Below are 20,356 nucleotides of genomic sequence, written 5' to 3' on the forward strand. Positions count from 1 at the left end.
TGGGCGGGGCTTCTCCTTCAACGGCTGCCCGGTTGCTAAGGGGAAGGCGGAAGCAGTAAAGCGAGCGGCGATTGGTGGAAGCGGGAGGCCGTGGCCAATCGCCGCGCGGCTTGTTCCGGCGTGGTTGCGAGAGGGGAAGCGTCTCTGCTGCCCGGGCGGAATCGCTTCTTTCTCCCCGCTTCCAGGCGGCGGCGGCAGCGGCGGCGAAGACTCTCCCTCGCCGTCCTTTTCTGCGTACGCTGCTCAACCCTCTTCCGCATACATGGCGCTTCGCTTCAGGAGCGGCCGGAGGGGCCAATTCGTGAGTATCAGGGCCGGGGTCTGGTGCTGGTTCGGTGAAGGGTAGTCCCCCCCCCCGCGCCTCCCCCCCCGTGTCTTGTCAGGGGCGCCGGTTGCCATGGCGACCGAGAAGCTCTTCCTCTGCCACTCTCGGCGTCCCACTGGACAACTTGTCCGAAGGGGGAGAGATCAGGAAAGCCTTGCACACTTAGCAATGTCCCTGTTCTGTGTCTTCGGGACACGCCAGTAACCTAAGAATAAGTCTAGAAACAAGACATTTTGCTCTAGAAAGGGAAGTTCTCATGCGAATAGTGTAATTTTTTTAAGGCATGAAGTTTCTATACGTAGAGTCATGCATATTGAAGCCACCTCGTCCGCCTTTGCCTACTATGACTTGTGGTGGTGCTTCAGGGACTCAGGCAAAGTTATTTCCCAGTCTTTGCTGCTTCAGGTTCTGCTTTAACTGGAGAGGCCCCGGGGGACTTCCTGTATGCAGAGCGATACTGCAAGTTGGATGGCTCCTTTCCCACACTGGGTGGACATCCGTATTAAGCTATTACTGTTGCTGCAGCATTTCCAGGACAATCATCCTGTTTCATCTTCTTTATCCAAGATCAATATACAACTGAATATTGTTGGTGTTAACTTTACCATGCCTGAAGAGGCATGCATATAAATATGCTTCCTATGAACAGTGAAAAAAATTCAATGTTTTTATTTTTAAAATTTTTTTAAAAATATTGTTACAAAATCTTAATATTTATTCATTCCTAGGGTTTAGGCCAGGGGGATTCCCCCAGATCTATAACAATAAGCAATCCAACATAAGAAACTAGCAACACAGGTTACAAAGTACAAAGTAACTGTTTGGTGGCATTAATTGCAATTTTTTGAATATTTGACCAGTATTGCATCAGTTGCCAGGAACTGTGGGTTTATTTCTGTTGTATTTTAGCTGGGGGAAGCAAAATGGGCAAGACCAGTATGTTCACAGTATACTGTTAGGAGGACCATCAGAATTGTCCTGATGTGTCACCACTGTAGTCCATGTTCTGATATCTTCCAGACTTCCTTAATACAATGTGCTCTACATGGGGCTACCCTTGAAAACAACTCAGAAACTTAAACTGTTCCAAAATGGAGTGGCCAAATTACTGGATGAGGTCCTGTTTAGAACTCTTATAACTCCTGTTTTAAAACAGCTGCAGTGGTTGCCAGCTTGTTTCCAGCCCAGTTTAAGGTTCTCATGCTAGTGTTTAAAAGCCCTAATCAATATAGGCCCCAAATATCTGAAAGACCACCTAGGTACAGACCCTCTCAGGTGTTAAGAGGGGCTCATCTTGGTAGTTCCATCACCCTCAGAGGTTCTCTTGGTAGTTCCATTACACTCAGAGGTTCAAGGTTGTGTGTAACTGAGGAGAGCACATTATCAGTGGCAGCCCATAAGCTGTCAAATTTCCTCCCCACAGAGGTATGTCTGGCACGTTCATGGCACAACTTTCATGGTATACTAAAGACACAACACTTTACCCAGATATTTGACTTTTGAGATATAGCATTCTAAGACACAACCTAGTAGTGACTGCAATTTGTTTTAAGTTGCTTTTAATACTGTATTTTATATTGCTTCTGGTGAAGGGTGGGTAATAAATATAATACAGTAGCAATAACTATGGTTTATCTTAACATGCAAGTGAGCCCTATTCTTGTGCATACTTACTCAGAAGTATTTGATGGATGTGTAAGGCTGTACAATATTGCAGTTTTATGGGATTGGGGGCAGGGAACAGAATATGCTTCTGTAAGTGGCCTTTAAAAATAGAAATGTGTATAGCTCACCACCCTGATAGTTAGAAGTGACTGTCTACTTTCAATAAATGAAAGCTTTGGTTGCTATCCTGAAAAAAAGCCAGTTAAAGCCAGCAGCTGTACTCAGCAAAATGGCTTTCAAGTGGTTAAATATTTCATATGAAACATGTCAAGTCTCTGTCTCTAAGGATCTAAGGAACTCTCGAGCCAGTTTTGCTCACCCCAGAAGATTTCAGGCTTGTTTTCTTTTCACAGCAGTTTCCCAAGAGGAGTTTCAAACCAGTTTGTAATATAGCATAGTAGTATTCTCTTTTAAAACGAAGTAAAATTATATATATAACCAGGTGCACGGAGTCCCCTTTGGATTCTATGCACATACTTAAAAGTATGAAATTAATGTCACCTAATAGTGCAATTCTTTGCATATTTACTTAGCAGTTAAGTACCACTGTTTTCAAAGGAACTTTCTTCCAAGTAAATACAGGCAGGACTGCAACATTTGTTCCAAATACATGTGTTTTGTACTTTCATTGTTCAGATGCCATGCTGCAATATTGAGTATTCCTGTTCTTTAGTGCTATGGCCCTGGATCCAATACATACATTAATTTGCATGTAATTGCTCTCCCCTTTTGTGTTGTTTAGAGTCATTGTGCATACTTAGTTTTGTGTTTCTCCATTGTGTTTGGTCAGTCATTGCCAACTAACTTTATTTTAAATTGTCTAGAAACATATAGCTCATGGCCTGATCCCTGCAGCTACCATAGCACCTAAAGCTGCCGTCCCCCGCACCCCTCCCCCTCGTAGTCCAAACCCTTCTCCAGAAAGGCCCAGGTAGGTCTTAATGTTTTTCATCTCTTGATTACCATTCATTGCATAGAATATATATAGATATATATTTAAAATGCATGCCTCTCTCTTGCTTGCAGCTGTAACATAAACCTAATACATTCCAATAATATGTAGGGTTGCAGCTTTGAAGTCATTAACCATTTGAACATGTTAATTATAAATTAATTTTAAATTGGTAATGAGGATGGCTAAAAAAAAATCTGATGAGTGACAAAAAAGCAACGATCAGAACAGTCCAATTAGCAGCACAAATATATGGCTTTTTTTTTAAACTCTCCTTCCTTTGCAAGAACTAGTTGATGTATATATTACACTGGTGTGCTTGTATTGATCACAGTGGAAATGGTTGAAGATGATTCCCTAATACTATAATAAAGACTGCAGCTTTGTTTTCTATTACGTTAGAAGGGGTCAAACAACATTCCTCACACATTCAAAGAATGTGTGAGGGGACTGTGCAGAATACAGTTGGATTAAGTGATTAAAAATAATTGACTAAAAGTGCTGCTGATCAATCAGGCCATCAATGGAGATATATATTCTCTCTCACACATGTGAAATACATGTGTGCATTTGCTAAAAACATAGAAAGTTTGCTTCTTGCTTCAGAAATATTGTTTTACATGCAAATTTAATTGATAAATTGTGGGACTAAGTTAAAATTTCTTAATCACGTTGCAGCCCTATACAAAATTAAATTTAACATCAGTGTTTTCAAGAGATCACTTACAAAGATTATTATTGTTTATCTGACAAATAAGAGTAATGAAATGCTTTTGTTTTTAAATTATTTTAACACAGAAAAATGTACTAATGTAAAATACAATCCTTTAAAAACATTATTAACCTTTTGTTTTGACTTTTAAAAGAATCACTGTTTCTTCATTTTGCTTTCTGATTATTTTTTAATCTCACCTTTCTTCCTCCCTTTTTTACCTTTTCAAAATCACGCTCACAAACAGCAGCATCTTCTAGCAAATTTATACAATCAGGGCTGAAAGTAAGTCCTGTTGAGTTCAGTAAGACTTATTTCTGAGTAGGCATGTAGGAGAATCAAGTGGTGGTGGAGCTTTTCTTGGACTGTAATCCTTCAGACACAGGTTTCATGCTTGAATGTTCTTCAACATAAAAAAGCAATCCTTCCCTTCACAAAGAAAATTGTGAGCCAGTATTCAGATACACAGCATCCTGCCTGCTGGGTGAAGTGGTACAGTCCAGAAAAGGCTTCAGAGGTTCATTTTGTTCACATTTTGTTCTTCAAGGTAAGGAAAGAAAGAAAGAAGGGTGAGGAGATGGCCTGATCCTGTGATTTAGTGCCCCACAGATGCACGAGCATAGTTTGCTTAAAAAACTAGCCAGTATGTGCAAGGCTCCTTTCTTCCCATAGTTGATAAGAGGGAGGCACGTGATATTACCTTGAAGACTTAATTTGGTCCACATCTGATTGCAAAATAGGGCTTTACATTTTAAGCTCCTAATGATTCAAGGTATGTTACCAAAAATGGAAAGGAAAGGTGGCAGTTTGCCCACTCCACCATCTTTATTTTGCAGCTTCTGTTGCTTATACGCAATAACATTTAGGTTATTCCTGTCAGAAATGAGATAAAATGTTCTAAGCCATTGTAAACGCTTAAATATGTATTTATTTTTATTTTCCAGATCCGCTCTGGCCGCAGCTATTCTTGTGACAACCCTAACTGGACGGACCATTGCCATCCCTCAGCCACGTCAACGATCTCTTTCTGAGAGTGATGCCAGTTACTTGCAAGATCAAGAAAATTATATTGAGCCATATGCCACAGTCACTGAGCTGCGAATGCGGTAGGATATAATGCATGTATTGATGAGAACTGTTGGAAAAGTTGTAATAGAACTTTTATTTCCTCTGGTTAAAGAGTCCAAGATTTTATAGCCCACTTCAGACATAATAAGAAACATGAATGTTCCCATGTGAGTGTTGGATTCTCACCCTCTCCTCTATCTCTCTTGCTTTCTGAGGAAGAAAATAGAAAGCATCTGTTTTCCATTTGTGATTTGTTTAAGCTATGGTTTGAGAACAAGCTAGGATCTGAAACCATAGTTTAAACAAATGAGTTTGTTTACAGTTGGGACATCTTATGGAATTGTGGGTAATTTAAAATCCAGATCAGATGCTTTTGATCTTCAGGACATGAGAAGAAGGGTATGGAAATCACACATACCCAAGACTCATGAAATCATAGAATTGTGGAGTAGGAAGGGACCCCGAGGGTTTGGAGACTTGAGAGGGTATGTGACTCATATCCCTTAATGCATTTTCTGCCTGCAGTCACAACTGGAAGAGCAATGGTGATGACAGGAGCATTGGGCAGTCTTTGGAAGTATCAGGCAGTTGTTGTGAGGATGAGGACATGGATACATACCCTTCAGACACAGAAAAGGAACCAGATCCAAACTATCAGGTTATTGATAAAAAAATAAACATTAGCAGCGACGCTGGCTATGCTATTCCACACAAAATTAAACAGGTAAGCACTGGAGTGTCTGCTTCTGCCAGCTTTCTGAATACAGTTGTAAAAATAATAAATTCTTTTAATCACATTTGCAAATGTTATGTTGTTATCAGTTCCTTTATTGTTATATGTATAATTGACAGAGATGCCATTTTCCTTTGCACTATATGTGTTTCCTGAGCCCAGCTGTTTATCTTTCACTTAAAGCTAGAGAGTTTCCAGTTGTTGGTACCAACTTGTTGGTAATTAAAAATGGTATTGTGGCTGAAGCAGCCCTTTGTATGGATGCCTGGAGTTATTCCTTCATCAAACAGTTCCCAAATGATCTTGGGAGGATAAGTGTAATTGAGTTTTTAGCAGCAGAATTTATGAGCAGACTGTGCATCATACTTGGTATTCAAACTCCAGGAAGCTGTTCACTTTTGCAGCCAGACCGGCTGAAATATCTGCTCAGCACTCATTGTTTTACTTGGTTGTAAAAGCTATTTTTGAAACTAGTCTGGCAAGACCATTTCTACAAAATAATGAAAGCTGTGATGCCACAGTAAGGAGACAGGTGCTATGGTTCATAAAACAATATCAATAAAAGTCTCTGCCTCAGATTCCCATTGATTTCCCCCTCCTTTGTGATGTCAGTTTGTATTGGTTGCATCTGAGGGAGCAAACCGCTTAACAGTCTATCGTTACAGCAGGTTAGAGTGTTGTACCAAATGAAATTAAAAATTTAATGGATGGAAAAGCATTGGAGTGGAAAGAAAAAGGGGTGGGGAGGGGGAACTTTCAAGAAAACAGTGTTTGTGTAAGGAGGCAGAAAATGTCCTTAGGTGAGGCAGAGAAAAGCAGAAAGGCCAACAGTTTTGAAATCTTTCACTGCACATTAGTCCCACAGCAATAAATAAGAAGACTTTGAGATAAAGTTCAGGAGTGCACACTAAAGGATGAGTGACATGTTCAGAAAAAGATTGTGACTCAACCTTTCTGACTCTCTCCCACTTCAAAGTGCAGGTGGCAACTAGATGCTTCCCTGGATGCAGAAAGCTAACAGGGCAGAGCAGAAGGTTCTAGGATGGCCTTATCCTATGCTCCCTATGCACATAGAGATTTTGATATGAAGTAGTGTCCCCCGCCCTGCATTCTGAAGTGATATAATTCGGCTCAGCAAGGCTGGGTCTCATACTGTTTCCTGCTACAATTTCCCATGCTTTATTTATATGAAATGGATAAGTGCTTCCTTTGGCCTGGGTCAGTGGATTAATCAGATTAACCAAAAAGGGTCACCTAGTTAAAATGAGCAGCATACTGACACATATTTGTATGACAAGTACTTGTTAAGAACTGCAGGTGGCATCTTAGGAGAGGCTTTCCTCCTTTTTCATGGGGAAGGCAGTGGGACTTGTCAAATGAGGCCCGCTGTGGAACATGATTTAAACAGCAGTTGCCCTGCATCTCCCTGGACTGCATTTCAGGTGACAAACAGGTTCTCCTTCATTAGTGAGGCACATGTGTTTTGACAGTCGGGAGTTCTGCACCATGGGCAGAAGCCAGATTAGTGGAGATTAGCCAGAGTGGAGATTAGGTTTCATTGATACTAGGTACAGCTTCCTATTTATCAGAAAACATGCTGTGATAAAGATTGTTTTTAGGCAGATAGATTTAGACAAAGTACCATTTCTTCAAAATGATTAGCGTATCTGCAAGTTTACATAGATTACATCAGTTAGTAAAAATAAAGAACTCTGATTGCTTTAATCACATGACATACTTAATATGGTCTTGGTGTCTGTTTTGTCCTATCATGAGCAAGAGACAGAAGCCATGCTAGGCAATGCAGCCTGTGTGCAACTTTGCCGGTGGCATTACTTATTAAAAAGAGCCCTCCCATGACTTTTATATGCTCTGACTGTGTCAAAGGCAAAAATAACCCCATAACACTAGCTGAAAAAACATGAGTTAACTTCTTTGCAGACCTAAACTGCAAGCCCTCTCTCCCAGCTGCTTGAAGCCTCAAACTTCGGAAAGCAGTGGTAACTTTGAAAATTTATTGTGTGCAGTTGTAAAATGCATACACAACTTTTTGCATACTTGCAAGTAACATTAATCTCCCCTTTTACTGAGGCATTTCCCTCTTCGATCTTCTTATAGGCAATTTTCTTGTAGAGAAAGGATATTCAACTGTAGATTTTGCAACATCAAAGCCTTATTACCTCTCAGCCACTCCCAGAGGACTGGATAAAATCTGGCTGCAGGCTGCTTCTAGTCAATGGGTCAGGGGTCCCCACTTCACTAGGGAAAGCATCCTGGTCCTTCCAGATGGTGGTAGTTTCAGGCAATGCTAGACTGTCCCCATGTGAGTGAAAAAGAAAAGTAGCTGGTGAGGGTTGATAGTAATTTCAGTGAGTAGAATATGTTCATGTAGGACACATGCAGGTTGTGAATAAGATGGACTGTGGATTTATAAATTGTATTGCAATATTTTTACTTAGGAAAATCCCCCAGTATCTTCTAGTGTTGATGGTGAAGATGATTCTTTTCTCTGTGAACCTACCTGCCTCATTCGTCCAAATGTTCAGGTGGAAGGTAATGTCACTTTTCTGCTTTGAGATGAAATGATAGGAAATGTCACTTCAAAAAAATATTATCATGGTAGTTCATGTTCCAAAAGCATTACTGAACAAGTGCGACTTGCATCAAAATGCTGTAGCATTTCCCCACATGTATGAGAAGTGGGCCTGTTCAGGGTACCATCCAACTCAGAAGAGGAGCCTTGTGCTGTTCAGGACTCTGGTTGGATGGAATGAAGAGAGTTTCAGGAGCCAGAAAGGGATAAAGGACACCTTCTTAAATATTCTCCCTCTGCCTTGCTCCCAGGTTTCTCTTACTGTGCTTTATAACTCTAATGGGCTACTAACCCCAGACCTGCACATTTTGTAGCTCTGTAATGGCAACACACCCACCGCAGGACAAAAACAGGGAAATCCAGTGCTGTTTCCTTTCAGCTTCTTCTGAAACATTCCTGCATATAGTATATGAGGGGACTTTTTAAATCCCAGGGGTCATCTCCTGAACCCTAAGACCATCTCACCTCCAGGATCCTTACTGTAAGCCATAAGGCCAATTCCCTCTCTTCCTCTGCACTCCGTTTTCCTCCCCCTGTAATAGATTCTCTCTCATTCCATATTCTGGCTGCTTTCAACTCATGATACCTCAGTATCCAAGGGGCATAACCGTATTACACCATGAATTGCCTCTTCTCCAGCCCTTCTGAAAATAGAAGTGGAGCCCTTGTTTGTTTTCTAACTTGACAAGTAGAGTGATGGATGAGGCATACAAAAGGTCTCGCATCTCTCAGCCAAACGGTAATATGATGAAAAAGGATGGTTGTACGTCTGTAACCCCAGAAAATCTTTAATAAAAAACAATTTAGAAAAGAGGGAAATGGTAGAATCTTGTGATTCAGTGATGAGAATTTTAAAAAATCTGATCAACCGTAGTTCTCCTTTTCTGTTTTGAACTTCTTCATATTTATTACCTTCTGTCTTGTATTACAGAAATTGAACCCTCTGGAGTGAGTTTTCAGGTAGGATTCATATCAAGATGCTTAAGTGCATTTAAGGATCTTGCTGCCTCGTCTATTTATTTTCCTCCTACCTTCTTCCAGGAAACTTGGGGCAGCATACCTGGCTCTTCCTCCCTCACAACCACACTGCAGTTTAGGTCAGCCTGGGGGTTGGTCACTGGCAAGTGGATATTTGAATCTGGGCATTTGCAGTCTTACCCTGACAATATGGATGCAACTAACTTTGGCAGGAAATATCCAGAAAGCGACAAAGAATGATAAGTTTAAAGAAGGTTTAAAGAATAACTCTTGCATAACAATTTACAAGCCAAGGTTATCTTTCTTCTTTCCAAATGCTGTCTATTACTTGTAATTTTCTTCTTCTGCTGTTTAATAAAATTGTAATTGTAACTGCAGAAAATTGGTTTTTAAATGTTTAGTCTATTTTCTATTCTTTCTGCAGTCCTTGCGGTTTTTATTAAAAAAAAGAATGGAAGGGTTCTAACAGGAAATGAGATCAAATTATTTTGTTTCCCTGCTAGGTAGAAAAAAGCATATCTGAAAATACCCTGAATGAAAAGCCTCCACTGACTCCAGGTATTTAACTCTGGGTTGTTGTTGTTTTAGGTTGGTATAAATGGGTTGTGTTGGATTCTCTATAAGCTGCGAGGAGGAGTTTGGAGCTTTTGCTGCTGTTTTAGATTAACTGCAGCTTTCCTATCACTTGATCCCAGACAAAGCATAGTTTATGAAGCTCACTTGTTTTCACTAACTGGTTAAGATTAACCATTGTTTGTCTGGGTTAGGACATAATGCTAAAACTGTGGTTAATCTGAAGAGGAAGCTTCCGAGCTCCTCATGGCTGTGCCATGAAAGTGAGGGAGATTATGTGCCAAAGGCAATTTATGGCTTATCCTTTTAACACTAAACCATTAATATTATGTTCAAACTTCTACTATATATTTTTATAGCAAAGGATAACACCTTGCTTCATGTGAAATTCTCATGTCTTCTTTTCCAGCAGGAATCATGATAGTTCTAAAGTTAGAAAAAAAATATTTTTTCTTTCATGGCATGTTTTCTGATAACTGAAGAGCTTGATTTTATAGAGAGCAAATCTCCACTTTGGGCTTTTTCTGCTGACAAAACCCCCTGATTCTTCATGCTAGCCCATTGTGTAATATCCCATCAAATTACAGGGTATGCTTTGGTGGGATGGGGGGAAGTAGTAGTTCTGCAGAAGGGCCAGCCTCTTTGTGACTTTAAAATATCAGAGGAGGTGCAGGATTGTGGCTGACTTAAGTTTTTTTTAAAAAGTTAATTTAATAAACATGGCTTTTCCCGGGAAAAACAATTCTACAACAATTAATGTTTTGTTAGCCTTCAGTTCACTGGACTAAAGGTTTCAAAAATATTAATGTACTTTCTTACGTTTGTGCTGTACTCTTGAAACATATACCTGTCCCAAACTCAAAATCAGCTTCAGACTTCCTTTTTTTTTTTGGTATCTCCACCGATGAGGGTAAGGCAGATGACTACTAAGAGGAGGGTTTTTTCAGAGCTGATGCTTCAGTTGTAGAATGCCCTCAGCTGTCACCTTTGTTGTAGGCTTTCCAGTTTCAAAAACATGCTTGAGTGCTTCTTAGACCTTGGTCTCTACTAGTTTGTTCCGATGTTGTTTTCACTGGTGTCTGGTTTTATGTTCAAGTTGTATAGTTTATTAGAGTGTTTTATTTTTAAATTACACTGTTCAGAGTAAACACAGCTACATATTTGGGATTTTTTTTCTCCTGCAGTCGTAAGCAGAATGGAAGCTGAAATGTTTAGGATAATAATGATCTGGGGAGATCTTTAATTTGTAAATCAGCATTCACTTTGAAATGAATGGCTGTTATTTCCATGGTGCCTCCATGGATGAGTTTAGGACTGCAGCCTGTGCTTGAGTGGCTTAGGTTTTTTGTGTGACTAATGAGTATTCTTTTCCATTTAAGTCTGCAGAATGCAGGGACCGATGGCCCTCCCTAGAGAAAAGTTCCAGAAACTGAAAGAAGAAAATTGGCATTTGAACAATGCAAATCATGCCCTGCTTTCCGAACTTGAGGCAACAAAGCAGCAAATGAAGAAGCTCCAGTTAGAAATTAAGAAACTAGAAAAAGAAAATAGAAGATTTAAAGAAACTGCACAAAATTCACGCAGTGAAGGTAGGAGTGACTGTTGTTTGTATGTGTTTGGGAGAATAATACTGTACTTCTCATTTTTCATCTCCTGGAAGAGTCTTGAACTATTCCCTCGGCATTTGTTGTTATTTAATGTATCCCAACACAAAATTGAAATAACTTTTGAAGGCTGACAACATATAATTTACTTGATTTTCAGATAGTATATTAGTTAAGTAATTATTGAAGTTTAAAATGAAGTATATGATATAACAGTATCAAAGTACAGTGGTATCTTGGTTGTCGAACTTAATCCATTCCAGGAGTCTGTTCGACTCCTGGAACTGTTCAAAAACCAAGGCGTGGCTTCCGATTGGCTGCAGGAGCTTCTTGCACTCAATCGGAAGCTGCGGAAGCTGCACCGGATGTTTGGCTTCCAAAGAACGTTCGAAAACAGGAACACTTACTTCTGGGTTTTTGATGTTCAGGAGCCAAAACATACAACTACCAAGGCGTTCGAGAACCAAGGTACAACTGTATTTGAGAAAGCATTTAATCCTCAGTCATATAAAAATGTCTAGTTCAGTACTGACTACTTGAATGCACAAGTTACAAAAGTTTAAGCTAGCAGGCTTTTTTTTACCTAGGGATCCATAACTTGATTAACGGGAAAGCTATAAAATTTGTCCTAAAGTGTCTAGTCCCGCACATGTATATTCAGCTGTACACATGTATATTATATATACATGCAAAATTTCGAGCATAGGCTGGAAGGGCCTTGTTCTTGCCTTGTGGAATTTAACCACCAGGCAGCTCCTCTGTTCTTTCTGGCTTCACAGTGCATGCTGAACTTCTCATGTGCCTGCTGTGGGTGGGCGGGGTGGACTTTATTTTCATCCCGCAGCCTTTGTAGGGCAGGACCCTTGGAAGCATATGATGAAAGATCAAGGAAGTTTATTTGGGTTGGCATTGATCCTATTCTATGCTAAAGAAAGATATGAAGGAAACATCCTTGTAAAAATAGAAACATAGCCATCAAGTGGTATTTATAATGGATATGACTTTGTACTGTGTTCCATTTGCTTCTGAGGTTTAGTACAGTAAGCCCACAACTTAGGTTCTGGAGATTGCACCTAAAGACAGAATTGTGTATTGTCAAAACCCATTGGGTTCAGTAGTGGGTGGGATTAACAAAGTCATTTTCCCTAGAAACCTGCTCCCTTTTCACCCCCCTTTTATTTTATTTTTATTGACACATTTAAAGCTGAATGTGCACAAGTTAAAAGCATGTAAGTATGTATTTATATTGCAGAAATGTTAATCTGAAAGGTTGTTTTTTTTTAAAAACAATAAGAACATAGTCTTTTAAAGGTGTGTGGGCGTGTTTCTATTAAATTTATTAGGCTTGTAGGAGTCTGCATCAAACATAGCAAACTGCATTATGCTAACAAAGGCTCCTTGGCCATCTCACCAAACATTGTCCACTCTCACTGGCAGAGGGTCTCCAAGGTCTCGAATAGAAGTCTTGGCTTCCACATCAAATCCACAATTAATCTGGGGAACTTCTGCAGTCAAAGTATGCTTTATAATTACATAATCTTGTGCAATTATAACACCTTTAGAAACTATAGCATCCAGAATTCCTATTTCATTTAGGAGATGTTTGCAGTGCTTTTTTTCTAGAAAAATAGGTGCAGGTACTCACCAGGAAGTTGTTACGGTAAGTGCCACACTTTTTAACAACAACAAAAAGAGGTGTCGGTACTGTGTACCCTCTGAAAAAAAGGACTGGATGTTTGGATAATCAGCAAGATTTTCTATAATTGCAATGCACTTTAATGTTTTACAATTTTCTGTTATGCAGAGGAACTTGCAGAATTGATTTTATTAAGACAACAGGCCCAGGAACTGGTGGATGAAAATGACAGTCTGAAAATGACTGTTCATCGTCTAAATGCAGAATTGAGTCGCTACCAGGCTAAATACAGACCAATTTCACCAAATGAGGTAATGTTTTCTATTAAGCTTCTTAGGAAGAAAAGAATAGCACTGTTCTAACATTGGTGACTGAGAGCTTTTCCTCATTTGTTACAGTTGCAAAATAAGCATCTTTACCAGGGAGTGTCCCAGTTGTGCTAAACCATAGTATAGCATGAGGAGAATTAGCCTAGGTGGGACTTGCACTTGTGTACTTCCTGCTTCTGAGCACAACGTGAGGTGAAGTTCAGAACTTTTCACTTCCATATTTGATTAACCATAATTTGCCATGTCAATGCAACCTGACAAAGTGGCTTGTTGCAACTATTGGTGGTTTTTTTAACAAGTAAATGTCAAACTGTTTTGGAAGCACCGTGTTCAATTTTTGCATCCAGTTTGCAGGATGAACAAAAATAAATATTTTTCTTTTAAAAAAACCTCTGATACAAAATGTTACAGATCCAAATATTAATGTATAACTTACGTTTTTCTTATTTTAGAGTCTAAAAATTGGAAGCCTACCAATGAAAAAACCAATACCCCCATGGCTGGTATGTAGCAAACCACTATTTCTTAGTTTCAGTAGTTTAGTGCTAGATACTTCTAAAGTGTGTAGAACAATTTTATTTCTTGTTTCCTTGGTGACATGAGAACAATCTATAGTTGTAATATGACTGCAGTTCCCAGACACCTTATTTCACTTTTATGTTCCATTGAATAAAAACTGATGGTACTCAGTGAGTTAGAATAAGTCTAGTCATGTCTACTTAGAAGGAAGCCTGTTGAATTCATCAGGACTTACTTCCAGGTAAGTGGGATTAGGATGGCACCTTATTTTATTCTAATAGTCAGCATTAAGCATCAGGTCATCAGTTTTCATTAAAAGGAATTTTTGATGGCTGTTTGAAGGTGATGTTACTTACTTATTTATTACATTTTTGTCATCTCCTGCCCCTTTTCCAAAGGAGTGCAAGCCCTTGGAAGAGTCCGGATCATCACCATCAATATTATATTTATTTATATTTACACATATTAAAAAACACAGAGATAAAATACAAAAGCTAAAAAATATTTTAAAAATAGGTCCTCCCACTTCTGTTTATGCTTTGCTCCAAGGATCCAGGCTGTGGTGAAGCTTTGGAGCAGGCTGGCTTCCCCACCATCCATGGATTAGGTAGAGTCGAAAGGGAGCTGAAATATATTTGTTTTTTATTGCAGAGAAGAAGCTGTGTTTGGATTGCCCCACTCCATACTTTTTAACTAGTTCTGGCCCTGTGCCTTAGTAGCAGCCCTACACACATACATTTAGCAGCTGAAAGCTTTCCCCCAACTTCTCTCCATGCCATTATTATTATTATTACTATTACTATTACTATTATTCAGCTGTTACATTTTTGTAGCTTTGACACACACTGTTACAGGCATTACCAATGTTAAATGGATTTTTAGCCTGCTTCTCGGGGTGCATACCCTCCCAACAAAATAAAATGCTAAAATTCAAGATTTACGGTAAACTAACAGTAAAAGAAGTTAACAGAAGTGTGGTTCTTCAATATACATAACAATAAAATAAGAGTTTTCCTGAAGGCCAAGCAAAAGGGGGCCATACAAATTTCTTTGGAGAGGGCATTCCAGAGATATGGTAAAAAGAAATGTGTTTTCCTGTGAAACTGTTTACATGGGCTGGAGTAGAGGGTGCCTGATTTTTTTCTATGCAGACATGATCATATGTGTAGGAGGGTTATACACATGTTATATGTTTATAACATGGCCCTAAGCCAACATGTTATCTCTCAGCAACCACAGGCTGTCACTCGTAAAGCTCTCTGTTCCTTGTCCTTCTGAGCACTGCAAAGTGCAACCCAAGACTGCAGCCATCTGCCACTCTCATTTTCCCTCAAAGCACCAGCAAATCATAGGCGACCTCCAAGTCCTCAGGTGTATTTAATGACTGGATGGTAGTTTTGGTGTCATCCTGTGTAAAAATCATGAAGAACCAGGGCTTTGTGCCTTGGTGGCAGAATATTTCTGCATCTGCTGTGGCTTTTAGTGTGCACTCTATAGATATCAGTATAAGCTGTAACTTGGTTGTTTAGGGCAGGCATGTCCAAATCCCAAGAGACTGCGATCTACTCCCACTATAAAAAAACTGGCAGTGATCTACCCATTGGATTGATCAACGTTGTTGAGCTTTTTTTGGGGGGGGAGGGATCCAATTGGGGGCGGGGATCAATCAGAAGCATGCGATCGAGCAGGTAGATCGCAATTGACCGGTTGGACATGCCTGGTTTAGGGGAATGCTATGTGCAAAAATGTGACAGAATTATTGAACTTAAAAGATTCACTATTTCAGACAGGAATTATGTTCTGCAGGGATTCTTATGTAAATACTACAGATAATTGAATTTTACAAGTTTGTGGCTATAACTTGCTTTGCTTTGTGGAGACTTGTTTTAAAATAGGATGCTAAATGATTTTCTTAGCATGGTCTCTAACACGCAAACAGATGGATGCTTCAGTACTTTGCGTAACTGGCAACGGGTGACCATTTCACCTCTGTTTATTTGCAGCTAGCCTTTTCCAGCTGGCACAAAATTATTTTCCACCCTCTCTACTTCCTCCTCTTATTATCTGCTTATTATTTAGCCTTTAGGTAATGTAGTATTGGGGACAGGGGGGAGAGAGAGAGATTGTTAACCTTTTCTTCTGTCTATTTTGATTCACCCACTGAATTTACCCAGGCAGTAGCTGATCAAAGAGTCATTACATGGATATTTTTGATTTATATAGTTTTGAGATGCATGTGAGTGAATTGAAATGACATTTCTTTCCCTTTAGCTGGATATGAAATATTTATCTCCCCTTCTATTGGCATATGAAGACAGAATGAAGGAAAAGGAAGACCTGATTCTTGCGCATGAGGCAAGCTGGCAAATTAATTTCTTTACAGATTGTTTAAGCTGTATAGAATATCAAGAAAAATATGCTTCTATAATGCTGTGCATGTCATTTAACTGTAAAGAGTACTCAGCGATACTTTGGAATGTACATCCTCAGGGTACATAATGGAATCTCCCTTCTAGTAAGACTCCCTGTCCTCCATCTCCTTAGACTCCATGGGTTGCCCACATAGCAGACCTTGTGCCCACAAGCAGAAGATGGGGATGTAAACATGTGCCTGGACTGAATCGCTTCAGCCTGCAGATGGGAGCTCACATCACATGATGGAATGCTTTCTGTTGAAGCAATACAAAGCTATAATGTCACAAAAAAGACTAGGCGAGAACCCTTCTCCTAGACAATCTGCTATTTATGTGGAAGGAAGTTTGTTTTCTCTGGTGGAGCATTATATCGTATGAGCTTCCACTTTTCAGACACAGGTTTACACATCACCTGCTGTTTGGGAGTACTAGACCTTAGTAAGTTGAGCCTTTGATATATGGGGCCTGTTCCATAACCTCTGCTAAAGGCCTCTTCACTTGTTACATTTTAGGTGTATTACATTTTAGGTGTACACCTGAGGTTTCTCAAATGTACATTTAAAAATGTCAATGTGCCAGTCAAGTTTATGCCCGTCTGAAAGTTGGGATTGTTTGTAGGTAACTTGCAGACATACTGACTGGGAAACACACATTTGTGACTGTAAAATGTAGATGTTTCTTAAGTCAGAGCAACTGGTGTGAATTCATATCTCTACAAATCCCTATCATGAGTGTAGGTATTTTGATCAGCTGTTTGATAATTTGCATGAACAAATAATAGATAATTAGCACGTGCAAATATTATTGAGAGGGAAAACATGAAATAACATGAAGGTAAAACAGGTCGTGAATATTTTGTATGTTCTTTACTGCTCCTCTTTCAGGAGGACATGAAGATCTTTAAAGAACGAGTTGAAGAGGTAGTGAAGGAAAATGAACAGTTACACCAGCAACTAAGTAAAAATAGTACTGTGACCACCAAAGAATGGCAAGTGTGTTGTCTCTGAAACTATTGTGTTATTCTTTTGTAAAAAAATTACTTATGATAGGCTTGAATTATAGTAAAAAAATACTTATGATAAACTTGTTGTGGAAGAGGAGATTATTGGTTTGTTTTTGTTCTTATTTTTATTTTGTATTTTGTGTTCCTTTTTAATCTGTTCTCCATACTTTATAGGTTTTTTTGCTATGTTGGTCCTTTCCTCTTTCATACATCATTTTATGCGTTATTTTTATTCTTATTCTCTCTTTCTGCTTCACCTTTTGCTTGTTTTTCTTGACAAGGCAGCTTGTTTGATGTATAACAGTTTTGGCTACTAAGTATAATAATATAATAGCAATATAATTATAAATTGTAAGCAAAATACACATTTTTAAAAAGGCAACTTTCTATGTGTATTTTCAAATAGTTTTTACAAGCATAAACTTTTTCCTTCAGAAGAACACTATTATCTCTGTGTAGTTATCTCTCATCAATCCAATGCATGGCATGTATATGTGTGTACTATATAGCAGAAGACAAACTTCATGAATATGAAACAGGAAGCTCCACACTTTACTCAGCAAACACAGTTGCTGGTGCTGGTGTTACACTGATCTTTCCCACAACAAACACAAAGTGAGAGTGATGTAGGCTCATTTTTGGATGTCCATGTAGGACAGACCATGTGTGTTTATTTTTCTAGTTAATACGATTTTTGCAAAAGTTTGAATGGCATTTCACTTTCAAGTTGATCATTATTTACAGGCAGTGTCTGCAAAGCCAGGCCAAGCTAGTATTAGAAGAAAATACAGTATTGATGGAACAGCTTAAAATACAACAAGCAAAAGCAAAAGACAACCTCAGCCAACATGTCCAAGAAGGTAAAATACCTTGAGAACTGTTTTTGACTACTATGTTGATCCGAGATGTTTGTTATTGAGAATGGGCAGAAGTGTAAGCTAGCATTAGCACCAAATAAAGCACTTCATAAGCCTTTTTAGAATGATAATGTTGCTAATCAGTAACTATCATAGACCCTGAGCTGGAGCATTTGTTACAGTCTGTAATATTACAGTACTTAACTATTAATTACTTAACTTTTTATTGTTTTTAGTCTCAGATGCGGTAAAATGATAGCTGGTCACTGGTCACAGCATCAGAGTACATTACATGGCATCAAACTTAGATTTGTATTAATTTACAGAGGATTGTCATTAACAATATAAAAGGAATTTGGTCACAGGAACTAGCCCTTCAGAGAGTTATGTAGTCTGTTGGAGAGCTCTTGGAGACTTTAGTGCTTCAGTGAGCTTTCCATTTGACACATCTTTCATATGCTTAACTAATCTCCATTGACATTCAGAACTTGTGAAAAGTACCATTTATAACTAATTATAATACTTCAGATTAACTCACTGAACCAAGCTGAGAAGGCTTCATGATGAACTAAAAATGTCAGAAGTGAATAACTGTGTATATTCTGTTCTCATTTCCTAAGGCAGCTTCTGACTTTACCTCAAATGTTTTGTTTTCTCTTTTGAAGTTTCTAAATTAACAAAACAGCTGATGACTTTGGAAGCCAAGAAACAGAGCCAAGAAGAGGAGTTGAGCGAGTGTCAGAAGCAGCTGGAAGAACTGCGCTCCGCATACAAACAGCTGAAAGCCAGTGTGGGAGATCACATCACAATGGAGGAGCATGTGGCTTTGGTCAATAAATTCAAAAGGTAGGAGTCAGATAAGTGCAAATATCAGAGGAAACACCTCTTGGAGGATTCCATGCATGGTTGTAGCTATTTATATTTACTTGCTTTTGCTTTTCCAATTTATTTGTGCCAGTTTTAAGTTTATTTGTAGTCAGCTGATACAACTTGAGGCACAATGTAATGAAGGTTGAAGTTAAAGACACTTTTTACTAGCTTCGGACTCTGATCAAACCTGGAAGAACTGGGTTAGCCTCAGCTACTGTGAACGTCCTTCAGCCTCAAGTCAGGAACATAGAGAGCTGCCTTTATACTGGGTAAGCTGGTCCGTCTTGCCCAGTATTGTTTGCTGTACTTTGGCTAGCAGCAAATTTCCAAGGTTTCTTTCCCAGCCCCACCTGCCGATGTCTGGGGCTGATTCTGGAACCTTTTGTATCTAAAGCACGTGCTCTACCACTGCACTGGTGTGATGCCATATGGCATAGCTGCCACTGTGCCATACACTGCAATTCCCCTGCCCACCTGCCACTGAACTGTGGTCCTTCCCCTTGTCAGGAAGGGTGAGCTCACCATGGGAAGGGTGGAGCATTGTAGTCCCTCCTGCTTTTTAAAAAAGTCATTAGGAGAGTTGCCGTGTCACATCTACATTTGAAAATAGTGGTGCAAACACAGAATGCCACTAAGTTTTTTAGATCAATATGTAGTTCATCTTCCCTTTGCTTTAGAACAAGGCATTGGTGGAAATGCTGTCCAGTTGCAAGGCAAGGGGAGGAATTCACATGTTGGTGTTATGTTTCCATATACTTTGCCTTTGGTCCCAATCCTAGTGTGTGGCCCACTGTAGCCACCATTTCATCTGTACTGTGACTCCTTTGCCCTGTATGCATTCACAGTACTTTTTAAAATGAGCACACTGCAACTGCAAATGCGATGCCCCCCTTAAGCATGAACAAGTGGCCATGTTGGTATTGTGGTCAAGCAGCAGAAATTGCTGGTGTATGTCTCAAATTACAGCACAAGCCTAGCCATCTATGCTTAGAAGTAAGTCCCACTGAGTTAAATGGGGTTTGCTCCCAGGTAAGTAGGTATAGGATTGCAGCCTCAATACCAAACTGGATATGAAGTTAAATGTTCCTTTGCCTTTACTGTACAAGTTTTAAAATATGTGAATAGCATCAGAGCATGGGAGTTGATAGTTTTCAGGATCATATAAAGTGTGGTAGGGAGACCTTACTCTTTTCATGCTAGGGTCCTGAGGAAATCCTTCTTGGAAGACGTTGTTTGTATTGGCAGGATATCTCCCATAGGTGCAGGAAAAAAAGGGTTAATTCCCACCTTGACACCTGCTGCAATTTGATAATTTATCAGCCTTCACTCCGCCTTTTGATGCATATTTGCATTGATAAAAACTTGCTCTAAATGCAAAGGTGCATTTAACTCAGTATCTGCTTTGGTCCTTGATCTGACTGAATCCTGTCTCGGTTGTGGCCAAAGCTCAGTGTACAGTTAGTTCTTCATACCACATAAAGATGGTTCTTTGGGGATGTTGTTCAGACTGGAACAGAATCTTTTC

General features: G+C 39.4%; 1 protein-coding gene across 2 annotated transcripts; it reads left to right on the forward strand.

The window, feature by feature from the left end:
- Positions 1–113: 113 nt before the first annotated feature.
- On the forward strand, positions 114–18,839 carry CEP89 (centrosomal protein 89). 2 transcript variants are annotated; one of them, XM_077931484.1, is made up of 14 exons: positions 114–301; positions 2,815–2,921; positions 4,599–4,760; positions 5,248–5,446; positions 7,915–8,008; positions 8,980–9,008; positions 9,530–9,584; positions 10,979–11,188; positions 13,008–13,150; positions 13,621–13,671; positions 15,959–16,042; positions 16,986–17,093; positions 17,853–17,964; positions 18,627–18,839. In XM_077931484.1, exons 1-14 carry the CDS (start codon positions 263–265, stop codon positions 18,809–18,811), a joined length of 1,578 nt encoding a protein of 525 aa, XP_077787610.1. In that variant the 5' UTR covers positions 114–262; the 3' UTR covers positions 18,812–18,839. The 2 variants fall into 2 exon arrangements, with proteins under 2 accessions (XP_077787610.1, XP_077787611.1); XM_077931485.1 differs by lacking the exon at positions 2,815–2,921 and having other exon boundaries at positions 115–301.
- Positions 18,840–20,356: the final 1,517 nt, after the last annotated feature.

The sequence above is a fragment of the Podarcis muralis genome, chromosome 7 (assembly GCF_964188315.1).
Source record: "Podarcis muralis chromosome 7, rPodMur119.hap1.1, whole genome shotgun sequence".
Lineage (NCBI taxonomy): Eukaryota > Metazoa > Chordata > Lepidosauria > Squamata > Lacertidae > Podarcis > Podarcis muralis.

Excerpts from the sequence above, each read along its gene's own strand:
- CEP89 (XM_077931484.1), top strand. The coding sequence starts at position 263 with ATGGCGCTTCGCTTCAGGAGCGGCCGGAGGGGCCAATTC. Across the intron at positions 8,009-8,979 it reads TCCAAATGTTCAGGTGGAAG|AAATTGAACCCTCTGGAGTG; the intron begins GTAATGTCACTT and ends CTTGTATTACAG. Across the intron at positions 9,009-9,529 it reads CCTCTGGAGTGAGTTTTCAG|GTAGAAAAAAGCATATCTGA; the intron begins GTAGGATTCATA and ends TTTCCCTGCTAG.